This window comes from Sturnus vulgaris, chromosome 13 (genome assembly GCF_052056855.1).
Source record: "Sturnus vulgaris isolate bStuVul1 chromosome 13, bStuVul1.hap1, whole genome shotgun sequence".
Lineage (NCBI taxonomy): Eukaryota > Metazoa > Chordata > Aves > Passeriformes > Sturnidae > Sturnus > Sturnus vulgaris.
Window position 1 is genome coordinate 13300245 of NC_142255.1, and position 16814 is coordinate 13317058.

Genomic DNA, 16814 nt, shown 5'->3' on the forward strand with positions numbered 1-16814 from the left:
GCTTCCCCAGTAAGGGGGAGGGGGCTGCAGCTGTGGGCAGGTTTATGGGATGAAGCTCTCAGCTCTGGGAGCACCAATTGCCGCTGTATTAGCGGCTCTTTTGTCCGGTGAGCTGCCTTTCCTTTCGGTGGTGCCTGTGTGCCGGGCCGGGTGTTTTCGTGCCAGCTGCTGTGTGGTTGGATGTTCTTCGGTATTTAGCTAGATCCTATTAAGGTGGATCTCAATTAATTAGGCAGGAGGCAGAGAGACAAAGAGGGACTCCGAGGCCATTCATTTTAGTCTTGTCATCGCGACTTCTGCAACCAGCAGGCGGTGGGAGAGCGGGAAGGGACGGGATAAGGCTGCTGGGCACGAAACAACTGGGAGATAGGAACGGGGCAGGCAGGTGGGATGGCAGTGGGGTCACCCAGAGGGTCCCCCAGCATCCCTTGCCTGCTGCTCAGGGATGCCAGGCAGGCTGACATCCCCCATCCCCACAGGAAGGCAGCTGGAGCCACACAGGTCTTATCCCCTGGGGCAGTGGGGTCCTACTCTGTCCCACTGCTGGTGAGACCCTAAAGCATCCCATAAAACGCACGGAGGATCCCTGGGGGCTCAGCTGTGTGAGCTTTGCTGCAGAAGAGCATCCCCCTTCCATCCAGGTGACATTGTCCGGGTGCTGTTGTCACATCCTGGGGGTCCACCTGCCCCACAGGCAGAGGGAACGCCCCGCTGGGCTCTCCTGCACCCCAGTTGGAGCATCCTGCCCTGCACCCCCGCTCCAGCTCCCACGCCTGCCGCTGGAGCGGCTCCAAGAGCCGGTGCGTCGGCTCAGCCTCGGCAAGAGGCCGGCAAATGGATCTCAAGGGCTCCCTGACATTCCTCCTTCCGTCCCTTTGAAGGAGAAGTGCCCCTCAGAGCTGCCCTCAACACTAATGCACGGGGCGGGAGGGGGTGCTGCTAAAAGCCGAGGCGAGCAAAAGGCTTTCAAACCCCTTGGAAGGGCCAAAGAGGCGCCCGGGGGTGACCCCAATCTCTGCCGTCGGTGTCGGGGTGTACCCTAAAATGCTGGAGGGAAGTGTGATGTCCCCTGCGGTGTCCTCCTGCTGGGACTCAGGGTACAGGGGGTGCAGGGAGTGGTGGGGCCATGCCAGACCCTTCCTGGGGATGGAGGAGCCTGGGATGCTGCAGACATGGAGGGGTTCAGGGGGCCTTTAGGTGCAGGGAGGGGGTGAAGGTTTATGTAGGGGACTTGGGGATGGCTGGATGGGGTTTATAGCGTGCTGGGATGAGGTGGCCGGAGTGGAGGACGGGTGCTGGATGGGTTCTGAGGTGCAGGGTGTGTGCAGCACTGGGTGCAGGGTGGGTGCAGGCAGTGCTGGAGGTGCAGGGCAGTGCAGAATGGGTGCTGGGGTGCAGGATAGGTGCTGAGGTGCAGGGTGGGTGCAGGATGGGTCCTGGGGTGCAGGGGGGGCAGAATGGGTGCTCGGGATCCAGGGTGGGTGCTGGGGGGTGCCCGGTGCAGGGGTCCTTCCTGCCGCCAGGGGGCGCGCCAGGCCATCGTTGGCAGTTTGGCCCGGCAGGCACCATCTCGCTGGTCCGGGAGCCGGAAGCGGAAGTGCCGTGACGCCCTCCTGCCTCTGTGCCGTGGCGGAAAGATGGCGGCGGCCATGGCGTGAAAAGGAGCCGGTGCGGCGCTAGCGGTGAGCGCCGCCGCGACCTCTCCCCGGTCCTAAGCCGGCGCGGAGACCACCGCAGCTCCCGGCCTCCCGTGTTCCTTCACCCCTCGGGCCAGCGAGAGACTATCTGGGATCCCCTAGACTTTTAGCGGGCGGGCCATCAGCTGCCTCCGGGCTTCCCTGGAGCCTCCTCAGCCCGGGGGACCGGAGCTTCTCGCTTCTCTCTCGGCAGGTGGGCCCGGACACATCGCGGGTGGTCCCTCCTGTGCCCCCTCGCCCCCAGTTACCTCCGTTCTTTCCAAGCTGTACTTTGTACCTGCTACTTGTCAGGTCTGCATTTATCCCTGGCTTCCTGGACTCCTTTCCCGGTGTATGCAAGCTCCCTTTATTCCCTTGGTGTGCACCTATGCCTGCGTCCCTTCCTGGCTCCCTCCTTCCCTTCCTGGTCCCGTGCTATCTCTCTCTGTTCAGCAGGCAGGACTGCCCTGAAAGCATCTCTGGACTGCCCTTGTTTTCCTGGTGCTTTGCACTGAGATCTTTCTCCTAGTCCCCGAGTCCTCCCGTGTTATTTTATCCTCTCCCTCTGTACCTTGTAGCCAACCCCCTCGGGTGCTGTGGGTCCATGCGAGCAGGTTCCCTGTATCCTGAATTCCACCCCGGTCCCAGGGCACGTGTGCTCTACCTGCAGGATGAAGATGAAGTAGGGCTCTGACCATGGACCATGAGGCCCCCACCATCAGGCCCCGGCGCATCCAGAACCAGAATGTCATCCACCGCCTGGAGCGCCGCCGCATCAGCTCAGGCAAGGCCGGCACCCACTGGCACCAAGTCCGCGTCTTCCACCAGAACGTCTTCCCCAATTTCACCGTGGTCAACGTGGAGAAGCCACCCTGTTTCCTGCGCAAGTTCTCCCCCGACGGCCGCTACTTCATCGCCTTCTCCTCCGACCAGACTTCGCTGGAGATCTACGAGTACCAGGGCTGCCAGGCGGCCGAGGACCTCCTGCAGGGCTACGAGGGGGAGATCCTGGCCAACGGCAACGATCAGAGGTCTGTCAACATCCGGGGGCGGCTCTTTGAGCGCTTCTTCGTGCTGCTGCACATCACCAACGTGGCCTCCAACGGGGAGCACCTGAACCGGGAGTGCAGCCTGTTCACGGATGACTGCCGGTACGTGATCGTGGGCTCGGCCGCCTACCTGCCCGAGGAGCCGCACCCGCCCTTCTTCGAGGTGTACCGCAACAGCGAGTCCGTGACCCCCAACCCCCGCTCCCCGCTGGAGGACTACTCCCTGCACATCATCGACCTGCACACGGGCAGGCTGTGCGACACGCGGACCTTCAAGTGTGACAAAGTCATCCTGTCTCACAACCAGGGGCTGTACCTGTACAAGAACATCTTGGCCATTCTCTCTGTGCAGCAGCAGACCATTCACGTGTTTCAGGTGACACCCGAGGGGACGTTCATCGACGTGCGGACCATCGGCCGCTTCTGCTACGAGGACGATCTCCTGACCCTGTCTGCTGTGTACCCTGAGGTGCAGCGGGACACTCAGACAGGAATGGCCAACCCTTACAAAGAGCCCTTCATAAACTCCCTGAAGCACAGGCTGCTGGTGTACCTGTGGAGAAGGGCTGAGCAGGATGGAAGTGCTATAGCAAAAAGAAGGTTCTTCCAGTACTTTGACCAGCTGAGGCAGCTCCGCATGTGGAAGATGCAGCTCTTGGATGAGAACCATCTGTTTATCAAATACACAAGTGAAGATGTGGTCACACTGCGGGTGACAGATCCTTCTCAGGTATAGAATCACAAAATAGTTTGGGCTGGAAGGAGTCTTAAATATCATCTAATTCCAACCACCCTGCTAGGGGTCCACTAGATCGGGTGGTTCAGATGCTGCCTCTCTCTTCAGGCTGCTCGTTGCTTTGGGACAAGTGCTCAAAGCATTACAGTGCTGTGATCTGTTCCTTACTGAGCCTGTAAAAGTTATTTAGGATCCCCAGTGCCTGATTCTTGTGTGGACATATGATGCCTCTGAATGCCTTTGAATAACTTCTTTATCTTTTGTTTTCTTAATTTCATTGCTTCCTTCCTTCTCACCTGCAAAATGAGAAAGATCGAATGTGTTAGCAAGTTCCTTTCTCCAAGGATTGTTCCCCGTGCTCATAGATGCTGTTCCATCCTCTTCCCCTCCTCAAATCCTCAACTGAATTTATTTTTAGCTGATACTTTATATGGTCCATTTAAATTGTAGAAGTAGTCTCTCCTTTTTCTCATGTATCTTTAAGCTTGTTTTTCAAATATAATAGTCTTCATTTCCCCTAGTACAATTACCATTTCTGTTCTGCCTACATACTTAGTCTTTCAAGCTTCAGTAAGAGGTAGTATTTATGATCTCTCCAAATTGGAGTAGCAGCTTTTAGATCAAGCTAATGGGCCAATTGCTTCTCTTTTCAATTTAGTACTAAAGAAGTAGAATTAGAGCAAATGTGGCTCAGTCATTGCTGGGTCCCTCCAGATGTTTCCCAACCCCACATGTTGATTATCTCTTTTTACTGCTTTTAGAGTGGTTGGTCACATTTTGAGCCCTGTGAAACTAAGATATTTTTAAAGCTAATTTTTATTCCTTTAATCAGCTTGGTTTTATTCTGCTGAAAGTATTTAGCAAGAATTTGTAATAAATCTCCAATGTAGCATGTAGGTCTGATTGTTCCCCAGGTGTTTGTTTTCTCTCATGCACTTCTCTTCCCCACATCTTTGCCAGATCCAGGACTTAGGTCCTAGAAGAAATAGACAGTAGCTCTTCATGTGTTGCCTTTGTCCAGTTCTTCCTAGGAGATGACTCTGGTTTGTTTTATTTTATTTTCCTCATCTGTAGCGTTTAGGGGAAGTTGCTTTGGGAAGAAATAGATAAGGCTTTATCTAATCCATTTTGCCCATTGGTGTAAAGCTGAACTTCTGTCTCAGAAATATGAAGGCTCTGTGGAAGTGGCCTGCAGGCTTCTGCTCATTGCTGGTGTCTGGAATGAGCTCCTGACCCTGATGTAAATATTTGTGGCAGGCTCAGCTCTGCACTCTGCTGTGGTTAGTGGGGCTTTTGTGCCTGGTTTGCTGCAGGAAGCTCTCTACTCTTCACCCTAGGGTTACTTTAAGATGCAGTTTGTGCTTTGTTTGCAGTGTGCCTCAGGCACTGGGTTTTGTGCTGTAGGAAAATTATCCTACAGGAGATAATTCCAGATGTGGAGCAGTCTCCACAGACCTGTCTGAAAGTAGGCGTTGTGTTAGGGCTTTCTGAATAAAACTTGGCTCACAAAAATAACTACAGCTCCCATTTTTCTTCAGTCAGTCAGACAAGGAGCATGAGGTTTCATCCAGTTTCAGGCTTCTCTCTCCCCTCTGGCTTCTCTGCCAAGAAGGTTGAGGAGTTGCTGTTCACGGTTGTGGGTTTTGTGTTTTTTGTCTGGATCTGCATCGTATCCTTTGAAGTCTTTAAGAGTGTGCTCTGCATAGGTAGCTTGGGGGTTTGTTGCTGTTGTAGGCTTGTGTTGATAGGCTTGACAGCATTGCTGTGTGATTCTTAGGGCACTCAACTGATGCCTCCTATGCTGTGATGATGTTTTGGTGGTGTTACAGGTGCTGCAAAAGCGGTGAGGGTTTCCCTACTCAGGGACATCCTGTAGATGTATCTGTTAACCTGGCAAAGGAATTTTTTAAATTTAAAATTGGAGGATACTCCCCGCCATCTTCTGTGATTTAAATAGCTTTTCCTTCTGCTGTCTCCTCTTATTTTCTCTCTGCTCCAACCCTTTATTTCAGAAGGGCTTCCCTTTCCTCAGGCAGTAGTCTAGTGAGTAACCTCATCTAGCGTGCTTCATTTGGACATGTGGGGGCTGGATTGTATTATCACAGTTTATTTTGGGGCTGTAAAACAAACAAACCTTGTGATATTTGCAGGTGGGTGGGGTGGGCAGAGTGCCTGCCGTCATCCCTGAACATTGTTCAGGAGCAGAAGGTGAAGCATTTAGGAATTGTTTCTATTGACAGAAGATTTAATCAGATACGTGTCTGTACCATGGGAATTAGTTCCCTTTGAAGTGGAGACAGGTTCTTACTTTGGGATGCCAGCACTCCTGTCTCTAATGAAAGCTACTTTTAATGACCAAGAATTAAATATGCCCTTTCCCAATGGGATGAGAATGTCATCTCCCTTTGTAGCTGTGCTGACACAATGTCACCTTTTTCCCCAATTTCTTGCTATTTGTGCCAGGGTTCATTGCCATTGCCAATCCACAGCATGATGCAAGGGCCATCTTGCACAAGAACGTCAACGTTAAGAAGAAGTCATTAATGCCTTTCAGATTTTCATTTCTGTGTTGGCAGGGTACCTGGAGGGCACAGCTTTTTGTGGGCAGTGATGTAGTGCACAGTGCACTAAAAAGGCTCATCTCTGTGTGATGCAGATATTGAGGAGGGGAAGAAAATAATATATCTGTGCAGAGGTAAAAATAATTTAAGGTCAGCTAGCAGTGAATCTAAAGTCATTTTGTCAGCAGGAATGAAAATTAAATTTGGCACTTGAGTAAGTGTTTTGGATTTCATGGAGGACAGAAGAAGAGAAAACTAGTTGCATCTAGTTTGAGTTGAAAAATTGGAAGCCTATGAGGTTTTCTTAAATAATCACAGCTGAGTGTTGGATAATTTGATACAAGGCATTCCAGTAGGATTAGTGTGAGGATGTAGGATTCTCCTGTGCTGTGGGGGAATTTGGATAGGGTCTGTGGTGTGATGTGGGGAGAAGGAAGGGACAGCTTCCCCACCTGTGCTCTCCTCGATAACCTCTGCCTCTCTCCTCAGCCCTCGTTCTTCGTCGTTTACAACATGGTGACCACAGAGGTCATTGCCGTTTTTGAGAACACATCTGATGAGCTGCTGGAGCTGTTTGAGAACTTCTGTGACCTCTTCAGGAATGCCACCCTGCACAGTGAGGCTGTCCAGTTCCCCTGCTCGGCTTCCAGCAACAATTTTGCAAGGCAGATCCAGCGCCGGTGAGCCATTCGGAGCATGCTTTATTCCGTATAGACACACGCTCACCCCCGTCCACTGAAGGCCAGTATCAAATACCAACCCTGAGAAACCAGTTCCTTTGGTCCCCTTTGCCAGCTAGTGCAAGGGCCAGGACTATACATGGTTCACCTTGCAGCCTGATGCATCTGGCTTTGTATTCTGCAGCATTTGCCTTGTTAGAAGAAGGAACAAAGCAGCTGCAAACTGCTGCTTAGAAGAAAGGAAAGGAATTTAGGGGGAAAGATGATGTCTCTCCTTGAGAGTAACTCTTGGAGATTATTAGTGTTACTGCCCAATAGCTTTGGTCCCTGAAGATATGATTTGTCAAGATGCTGGCATGATCCAGTTGGGTGTATTTTGCCAAGTGCCACTCTCTGAATTTAGTGTGTACCAAACTGTGTTCTCTAGCATTTCCTCGACATCAGTCACCAGCTCGTGGTTCTCATCACTGTACTAAGAGAAAGGATACTCATCTGCTTAGATCTGTTGTGAAAGCTGAGCAAAATACCAAAATAACCTGGGTTTCTAGAATATGCTTTAACAGTCAGATGTGGTTTTAATGAGGCAGAGGCAGAGTGTGTTATTTCTCTAGGAAAATTGTGTTGTGACTCAGGGTGTTTTGTTCTTCCAGTGACTTGTTTCTCATCATCCAAAGTACTTGGCATCCACTTATGGGCATCAAGCTTCTGTTGACTTTAGGCTGATGTCACATAAATCTGACGAAGTTGACTATGTCTGTAACTTTCTAGAGCATCCTGTCAGGAAATCCATAATGCTTAATGGGAGAGAGAATGAGAGAACTCACTGAAGACTCATGAAGAAGAACTCCTGCCTTTTGTTAAAGTATAAAGGAGAGTCTTTTCATCCCCTTGCAACAAGGGCCTGTAACAGGAGTGTTGTAACTTCCTCAGCGAAGTACCATAAATCATAGTCCACAGTGAGCTGGCTTCTGGCTGAGTGTTCACCCTCTTTATTGTCCCTGCAGCTGATCTGAATGTTCTCGCACATATAAAGTTCCAAATTTTACTTGGAAAGAGGAGTCTTTCCTTCTCTCCTCCAGGAAGAACTTTCAGCTCACTGTAGATTCTAGAGAACTTTATGCTTCTCATCAAGGTTCTTCTTCATATGAGGTTTATCCCTTTATGCATTGAAAACAGTGGCTGGAGAGAGGTGGATCAGTCAAGTCAACATTAAGGACTCAGCTGTTACTGCGAAAGCCCCCTGGCTTTTGTTCATGCTGTTTCCAGGCTTCATGGTAAAACTTAGATTGACTGATAAGCTGCTAATCCATCTCTCCCTGTTTCTGATCCTGTTCATTTCCTGTACTGCAGAGCAGCTGGGTACAGACCTTGTGGGTAGGCACATTCTTCTCCTTCTGTCACTCTGGACGTTCTGAGTGAGACAGTAATGATGAGGGAGGATGAAAAGGTCATCAGAACTGGTTGATGCTAGAATCACTGTGATGCGTCTTTGGAAATGAGCTGTTTTAGTTCTTACACTGCAGCTGTTTTATTTCCCTGTCGGTTTTCCTGCTTGGTTTATTTAAGATGTGCTGTTAACACATCTGTGGCCTTTGTGAACAAAAGGTGTCTCTTGGTTTGCTGCAGGTTCAAAGACACGATTGTGAACGCCAAGTACGGAGGGCACACGGAGGCCGTGCGGCGGCTGCTGGGGCAGCTCCCCATCAGCGCCCAGTCCTACAGCGGCAGCCCCTACCTCGACCTGTCCCTTTTCAGCTACGATGACAAGTGGGTGTCAGTCATGGAGCGGCCCAAGACGTGTGGTGATCACCCCATAAGGTATGGGACGGGCCAGGGAGCTGTGTGTGAGGAGAGAGTGCAGGGAGTCACTGTGAATCACCTCTGCCATGTGGCATCAAGTGTGCAGAACAGGGAGTGGATTTAAGCATTTCTCTTAGGAAATCCTTTCACCAGGGGATTTATTTCAGCAATCCCACAAAACTTGGCCTCTCTCCTTTACAGTAATGTGCATGTGTGGGAGGGCTCTTCATGTTTTCTCACTGAGCTGCTCTGCTCTGGGGAAGTTTTGGGTGGTGAAGTCTGAGACTTTTCCATATGAATGGTCTTGTTCCTCCTCCTCTTCTTGCAGTGCTGCCGTTGTGTTTGGGTTGCAGAGTGATACAGCTCTGATGTTTGCTTTCCTGTGCTGGAAGGATCCTCTCTGAGCATGTGGGTTTAGTTGGCAAGGATTGTCTGGTTTGTCCTGTGAATAAAATAGTATCTGGGCTAGGTGTTACTCAGAAAGCTTGTGGTATTGACTGAGCTGTTTTCAGACTTCCCTTGTTTACTGTTCTCACCCTGGGAGCTGTACTCCTTTTCATACTCCCTTCTTTCTGTGATCAGTAGGAAATTTCTGTGTGTAGTAGGAATTCTAGCCAAGTGTCAGGGCCATTCTGTGGCTCTTCTGTCTGAGTGTCCAATGCTGGGAGAGGGAGTAAGTCTGAGCTTGAGAATAAGGAGGTTTGCAATGCTTATTGAAGAAACATCAGGGCTAGTTATTTCTTTTTGTTGGCTGCAGCCATGGCTGCAAGAGGTAGTGGTTAAAATTCCAACATCTCTTGCTTGAAAGGCTCAAAGAGGCTGAGTTAGCCAGGCAGAATAGTCTTTCTGCTCATAGTACTGCAGAAGCAAACCTATGCTCTGAAAACAAAGAGAGCCTTCAGTGCCTGAGTGCTTTGTTTAGTGACTGCACACATGTTGGAGGCTCAGACAGCCTAGGGAGATCATTCTGGACCACGTCCCAACTTTATTTTCATCAATGCATTCTCAAAAAGTGGTTTCATATCTCCCCTGGCCCTGACTCAGGTGGCGGGGAAATTCTGATTATTCCTGCACTCTCAATTCCCAAGTTATGTATATTTAATTGATTCTTCTGCCTGTATGATTTGGTTTGATCTCTAACTTCCATGTTATCGGCAAAGAAAGCCTGCCCTTTTCCCCCTTGTCGTGCTTGGCATTGGGAACTTGCAGGGTGGCAGTTGTCTGCCAGCGCCAACCTGCGCCCGGCTCCCGTGGACAAAAGGCAGCAGAACCGCAGTCATTTGCTGCGGTGGAGTCTTTGTAGTAAACAAAGCCAAGTGCCACCTTCCCTCCCTCCCCTGAGCAAAGCAGCGTTTCAGAGCCAGAGCTTTTAAAGCTCAAAGCTGTGCAGAGTCAATTAGGACTTGAATAGAGCCTCGGAGCAGTGGGGCTCCTGGTTTTTGGAAAGTAAGCAGAAGATGAGGCCCTAACCTTAACCATTCAGTAGCTGAAGTAGTGCTGCTGTGGTTCTCTCGTGCAAAACAAAGGGATTAATAAAATAATGCCAGCTGCCTGTTGGGGTTAGAGGGCTTGGAAACGAGGGACCACAGGATTTGTAATGTAAGTCCTGTAATTGTCTGGAATGGAAAACCCTTCAGTAGCTCAGGGTGTTATAATCTGTGTGCAGTTTCCTGGCATGATGTGTGAGCTAGGAAGGCTTCCAGACCTTTTCCACATAAATTCAGTATTTCAGTGTTCTTTTAACCCTTAAGGCTTTTCTGCATCCCAGAAGGTTCAATTCTGCCTATTTAAGAAACCAGTGATTGTTTGCTGTTGGGTGGGAAGGACTTTAGGTTCCCCATCACCACTACCTTCCAGTCTCTTTTTAGAAGTCTTGAAGAGAGATTCAGTGGGTGAAATGAAGGCACTTGAGGGAAGAGGCTCTAAGACAACTCTACCTATAGCAGGGGGTATCTAAAATCCATCTAGATGGCTAATAAGGAGCCATTTAACCAAAGAATTGGTCTGCAGATAAATCTTCCATTTTCCTACGGTTTGAAAAGGCTGGTCTTGCTGTTTCTGTTGACATACAATTTTATGTTGCAGTGCCTAATTTATCCCCAGAATGAGAGCCCATGGAAATGGCCTCTGATTGCAGAGCACTTTTAAAAATACATTTAAAAATACCAAACTGAGCACATCTTTAAGATTACAGGGAGCTTCATCTTGAGTAGTAAATTGTTGTGAATTGGGGGAGAGAGGAACAGATGGGGGACTGTGCTTTATTTAAAGAATGACCCTCTGCATACCCAGCCTTGTGTAGGAGGGAAAGGGCTTTTTGAAAAGCCAAATACCAAGATTGTGACTCTCTTGCTGGGTTCTTGTGTGCAATTTTCAGGCAGGGCTGGCTGGCGCTTTGATTCAGAGGAAAGGAGAGGAGAGTGGCCCTCCAGGAAGAATATGAGGTTCTCAATAGGCTGTGTTGTTAAAATGTGGAGTATGTCTGCTCCTGAAACAGCATCGCTGGTATCTGTCATCATCCGTTCTTCCAGGCTGAGAGCTGAGTGCATCGTATTGCTGGCAGGGGGGAGATGTGCTCCAACATTAAAAGCATTCTTGGAGTTAAAATCAGAGGAAAATGCAAAATACCCGCATGCACTAAATGTTGGTGGAAAAGAAAACAGCTGGGAGGCGTAATGGCAATTCTGTGCCTGAAGTTGGAAGAGGTCTAATGAAAATGGTCTAAAAACAGAGACAACTTCAGGGTGAGGATTTGAATTAGAGCCCAGCTCCTTGGTGAAGGTTCCATATCCAGAAACCTCCACCACTACCTCCCAGAAGCCTTCCCCAAAGTCTCAGGGAGGGTGGGATCCTCACAGAGGGTCCTGTGTTCTGACAGCAGCAGAGGACAGTGGTGTAACTTGGGCTTATGTCAATTACACAGAGTGTGCAGGGGAGGTTCAAGAGGCAAAGAGCTTCCCTGGGCTCACTTGTCTCTTCAGAACTGTTTGTCTCATCCCCCTGAAAATGTTCCCTCTGTACTGGAGCTGTGTTCCAGAGCTCACCTGTTGGAGATGCATGTGAGTTTCACCCACAGGCAGGTGTGTGGGTGACAGCAGAAGGCCACAAGGTTTTACTTGATCTGTGTCCTTGCTGTGGTTATTGAATCAAATTCATCAGGTACCTCCTGCACAGCCTATCTCATTAATACTTTCTTGGTGGCGGCCTAAACGGAGTTGCAAAGCCTTGCTTGAACAGTACAATATGGCACCCTTGAGCAGGATCAGAGCTACTTTCTTGACTGAACAGGGAGGTAGCAGGCACAAGGACAGCAGTGTAAAGCCTTCCCTGGCGGTACCAGGGGAGGAAAGGGTGGCCTGACACTCTCAGTGAAGGCCATTGCTAAGGGAAGGGAGCTCATTTCTGTACAGTATATTTGCCTTAGGGATCAAGGGGAGCAGCTTGCATTAAGAGAGGATGGAGAGCCAGCACAGGTGGGGTCTGAACCAAACTGACTCCCTCTTGTGAAGTCAGCTTTGTCCATCAAAGTGACAGGCAGAGTTCTCTCGTTGCTAATAATAAAATAAATAAAGTGATGCTTTTCTAGAGAGTGGAAAACAACTGCCCTAAGAGGGACTTTCCTGCGAAGCCAAGAGCCAGACACCCAGCTAAGGACCTTCTGCCCCTCAGGGAGCACCAGAGCTTGAACAAGGCACTTGTCTCTGTGTGCAAAGAGCCCAGATGGCAAAGTCAATAGTCGGGAACAGGCGTAATTGAGTTTCTCTTCCTTTCAGATTTTACGCTCGTGATTCTGGCCTGCTGAAGTTCGAGATCCAGGCGGGGCTCCTGGGGCGCCCCATCAATCACACCGTGCGGCGCCTGGTCGCCTTCACCTTCCACCCCTTCGAGCCCTTTGCCATCTCGGTGCAGCGCACCAACGCCGAGTACGTGGTCAACTTCCACATGAGGCACAGCTGCACCTAGAGGGGCTGGGGACTGCTCTCCTTGCCGCTGGGCCTCTGCCACAGGTGCACCAAAGCCACACACTCTGGGAAACCAAACCATCACTCATGGAGAGAAGCCTCACCTGGGAGCTCCTACCAGTGGCATCTTGCAGGGCCCTCAGCCTCAGCTGTGGAAAGCTGATCCACCCCAGTTATTGGGGAGGATGCTTCTGCTGACCCTGTTTGTACTGTGGAGATCCCCCAGCATTCAGCGCTGCTGTCCTTCCTTGTTCTCATTGATGAAAAAAGTGTAGCTGAGGTTCCTTTCCTGGTTTCCCAGAGGCTGCTTTCTATCCTGCTGTGGATCTTAGGATGGCAGAGATGGAGCTTTGCATCACACTTGTGGAGCACTCCTTCTGCACTGGTGCTCTCCTACCATGTTGGACAAATGGCCTGTCACAGAGGGAAGGGATGGGAGCCATGGGGAGAGCTTGGATACAGCTACCCCTGTTTGTATCTTCAGAATTGCTGGGGAAATGAGATCCTGCTCTCATCCACACAATCTACTCACGTCATTTTAATATGCAAGAGGTCAGGAAAAAAAAGTATGAGAAATCGCTACAGTTGAGAGACATGAGCTGTGTTCCTGACTCTTATGCAAGTCACTTAATCTTTGTGCCTTAGTATTGTAAAAGCTCCTAAGTGAGAGGTGATGTTACAGCAGCAGGCCAGGGCAGCTGTTTGTGTCTATAATGCATGAGGAGGTGGGTGCAGGAGAAAGATGAGTGTCTGGGAAGGGTGTGGGGAGCAGCAGCAGCTCCTTGGTCGTGTCAGAAGGACTTTTCTGCAGCATGGGGGTTAATCCTCACAGCCATCTGCAGGTTCTGCTGCTGAGAAGAGGGAGACCCAGCTGCTGGCACCCTCCAGTGTGTTGGAGTACCAGCATGGAAAATTAGTAGGGTATGCCCAGAAAGAAGGGTGGGGACCTGAATTCATGTTCACTGCTGTGGGTGGGCAGTTTGGAGATGAACTTGTTGACTTAGGTTGCTTACCTCTGTCTGTTTGATACACTGTTCTCTATGAGAACCCAGATTCTGTTTCCAGGCTTCAGAGCACAGCTGGCCAGCGTGTCGGTGTTGGCTGGACCATGGCAGTGTTTGTGGTGCTGATAAATTAAGCTCCTGGGTGTAATTACCTGCCACTGTAGGCTGGTGAGGATGCTAGCCTGCCCTTCTCTCTTAAAATTTGAGTTTTTAGCTGTAGGCCAGCATTTAGGCGTTTTTTACACAAGGGCTGGTTTATGACTGCTGCCAGGCAGCACAACCACCCAGCATCACGATGTGCTCCATCAGGAGCTGGAGCCTGTTCTTGTTCCATTCCTTTAGGAGGTACAGTGGGTGCAATAGAAAATTGGTGCTAATACACAGGAGGGCCTCTCTGTTAAAGGATCCTGTGGGTGTCTTGACTGGACCAAAATGAGCTGTGGGTGATGTGTTGTGGCCACATGCCAGTGCAGAGGAGTGTTGGAGTCATGCATTCGTTTTGCTGGTGATGCACCAGAGAACTGTGTGGGTCGGGGTGCCTGCTCATTGTATGAGTGGTGGACCTCAAAATTAAGGGTGTCCTTGGGACCTTGAATCAGCCTTTGCTCTCTGCCTCACTGTACTTCTCTCCTGGCCTTGCTAAACATATTTCTAGGGAAGACATAGCATTTCACTGCTCTTTTCCTGGTGTTTGCACTGTTGGTGTCTCAGGTCTGTCAGGAGTGCCGGCGGGTCAGGGACTGCTAACAGAGGAGGTGTCAGTGCTTTAGCTGCAGGTTCCTCTCATCTAATAACACTATTTGTCAAGGTTTTAGGGTTTTATCCTGTGATCTGTTCCTCAAACATTCAATTAAAGCTCCAAGTGGAGAATCGTTTGCACACTGTAGATCATGGATTTACCTCCCTCTGCACCACTCTCACAGCTGTTCGCACTTCAGTATGAGACTTTTTTTCCCCCCGCCCCCCAAGCTTCCAGCAGCTCCATCTGAGACTGTGTTTACTCCTTGGTGTCACAGCCTCAGGAAGTCAGTGCTTACTAAATTAGCTGTTAGATCTCCATTGAGACTCTTTTTTTCAGTGGCAAAAATATAAACTTCAGCATTTCTGTAGTATGGGCTTTTGCCAAATTCAGGCTGCCCTGTGTGAAGCAGAGAGTGTGGCACGGATTGTTGGACTTGAGGCTGAGAAAGAGATCTGTTCTTAGCTCTGCTATTAAATTCTGAGGCTGGGGGCAAATCTCTTCCTGCTCCAGCTGGTGTTTTCTTCTCTGTATATGAGGCCAAAAACATATTTTCAGCCTTTGTAAAACACTTTGAGATTCATGGATAAAAAGTGCTGGATAAGTGCTAAGTATTTTCTTATGTTTGCAGACAAACTGATCATACTGGGTACTAATTGCCTTGGAGTAGCATAGCAGATCCTCTGGTCTTGGCAGCTGCATTTTATATCAGCAACAGAGTTAATTTTATTACAGAAATGTATGAAAAGAAATGTCTCTCATCCTTGAAATTTTGATGCTTTTATTTAAGAAACAATAAGTGTGTGTGGTGGGGAGGGTGGGAGAAAAGGGGAGATATTTTCTACCTGATATTTTTCCTAGGTTAGGGTAAAGATTTGTTAGCAACACAAGACAAAACCAGAATAAACAGAATTGACTTTAAGAGTCTGATTTATTGTCTTTGTTTTCCAAAAATCAGAATGGTATAGATGGGAATTCCTTTGCTAAGAAGAGATGGCAGGGTTGTGCCTTGGACTGTGCAGACACATCACATGGAAGCTTGCTGCCTCTTCCTGGCACTTTGAGTACAAGTATGCTTAAGAATGTTCCCACCTGAGGCATTTCTGTAGTTCCTGCAGATTTCTCAAATTCTTGTCCACATGAAGTAATGCCAGGAGAGGAATTCTTGGTTACATTTTTCCCTTTGTATATTATTACTAGCCCAACTTGTGTTCAGGGACTCTTCCTTTATTCCATTTGCAGCATTTATCTAACCCTTTGGTAATTTTCTGCATGATCAAGGGATGAAAGCTTGTTGTGGTTTAACCCTAGCTGGCAACTCAGCCCCACAGAGCCACTTGCTCACTCCCTTACCAGTGGGACTGGGGAGGGAATTGGGAGAGTAAAAGTGAGAATACTTGGGTTAAGATAAATACTGATTAATGGGTAAAGCAAAAGCCACATGCAGGCAAAGCAAAACAAGGAATTAATTCCCACTTCACATGGTCTGGCAGGTGTTTAGCCATCTCCAGGAAAGCAGGGCTCCATCCCCTGTAACTGCCCCAGCCAAAACCAGCACAAAGCTGAACACACCTTGATTTGGCAGAATAGCCTGTCCACTGCTTTTAGGTTGGGTTGAGGCACTCAGATTTTCCATGTGCTGCTCCCTGCCTCTTTGCAGAAGAGTCTGGCTGAGAACTGCAGCATCTCTGTTTGTGTTAGTTCCTCTAACCATGTGCATCTTGAACATGAAAGCGATTTTTCCTTTGATCCTTTCCTCCATTTCTCAGATGCTTTCCTGTGCGGACCTTGAGCACACCAGAAAGCTCTTGAGCCTGGAGCTTTTCAGATAGGCACTAAGTGACAAGGAGATGCTTGAGCTGGAAACCGTGTTTGACTGGCAGCAAAATCCCACCTTTTGTTACTTCTTGTGCTGCCTTTACTTTAAGAAAAAAAGTAGTGAAAGCAGGACAGTTGCATTATTTCTTATATAAAAGGCATTACACAGCAAGACAAAGAAATCCCATTAGAGTAAAAAGTATTGATATGCTTAGGATGTGTCCCTACTAAAGACTCCTATCAATTAACCTTCCAGTGCTCATGGCTCGCCCTGATTTAGCTGCCTGTGTGTACTGACATAACCTTCCTTTTGCTCAGGTGCTGCATCTATTAAGCTCTTCCCTTGGCCATTTTGACCCAGCTAGAATAATCAGATTTCTGATGCTTTAAGAAATCTCTTTGTTTTTCTTCTTTGTGATCTGTTTTGTTGCTTTTCTGCCAGCTTTTCCTGCAGGGATCTCTCAGGGCTGTGGGCAGAGGGATGGCAAAGGGATGGCAATGAGACACGTGGCCCTCTCCCAGTTGTTGTCCTTCTGTGAGCCTTTATCAGATGGGTGCACACTGCAGAGCAAATGGATGTTCTGTGGACAACGGGACAGGATTTTGTGGGTTTACTTTGTCCTTGCTATGCAAGTTCCGGAGTCTGTCATTGATGTGCCTGAATCCTGTGCTTCCCTGACTTGTTACATGGTTGGAAAAGCTTTTCTGGTCAAATACTCCTCAGGAGGAGGGAATGGTGCAATGGCTTTTTATTTTTTTTCGTGTTTTCCTTGCTCCAGGGCTGTGGGC

At 49.0% G+C, this 16814-nt stretch overlaps 1 protein-coding gene across 3 annotated transcripts; it reads left to right on the forward strand.

Annotated features, from left to right (window-relative positions):
* The first annotated feature begins 1632 nt into the window (after positions 1-1632).
* Positions 1633-15129, forward strand: DET1 (DET1 partner of COP1 E3 ubiquitin ligase). 3 transcript variants are annotated; one of them, XM_088172616.1, is made up of 5 exons: positions 1633-1890; positions 2255-3455; positions 6512-6702; positions 8329-8520; positions 12276-15129. In XM_088172616.1, the coding sequence occupies exons 2-5, from the start codon at positions 2373-2375 to the stop codon at positions 12463-12465; spliced, it is 1656 nt and encodes a 551-aa protein (XP_088028742.1). In that variant the 5' UTR covers positions 1633-1890; positions 2255-2372; the 3' UTR covers positions 12466-15129. The 3 variants fall into 3 exon arrangements, with proteins under 3 accessions (XP_088028742.1, XP_014741824.1, XP_088028741.1); XM_014886338.2 differs by having other exon boundaries at positions 2347-3455; XM_088172615.1 differs by having other exon boundaries at positions 1633-3455.
* The last annotated feature ends 1685 nt before the right edge of the window (positions 15130-16814 follow it).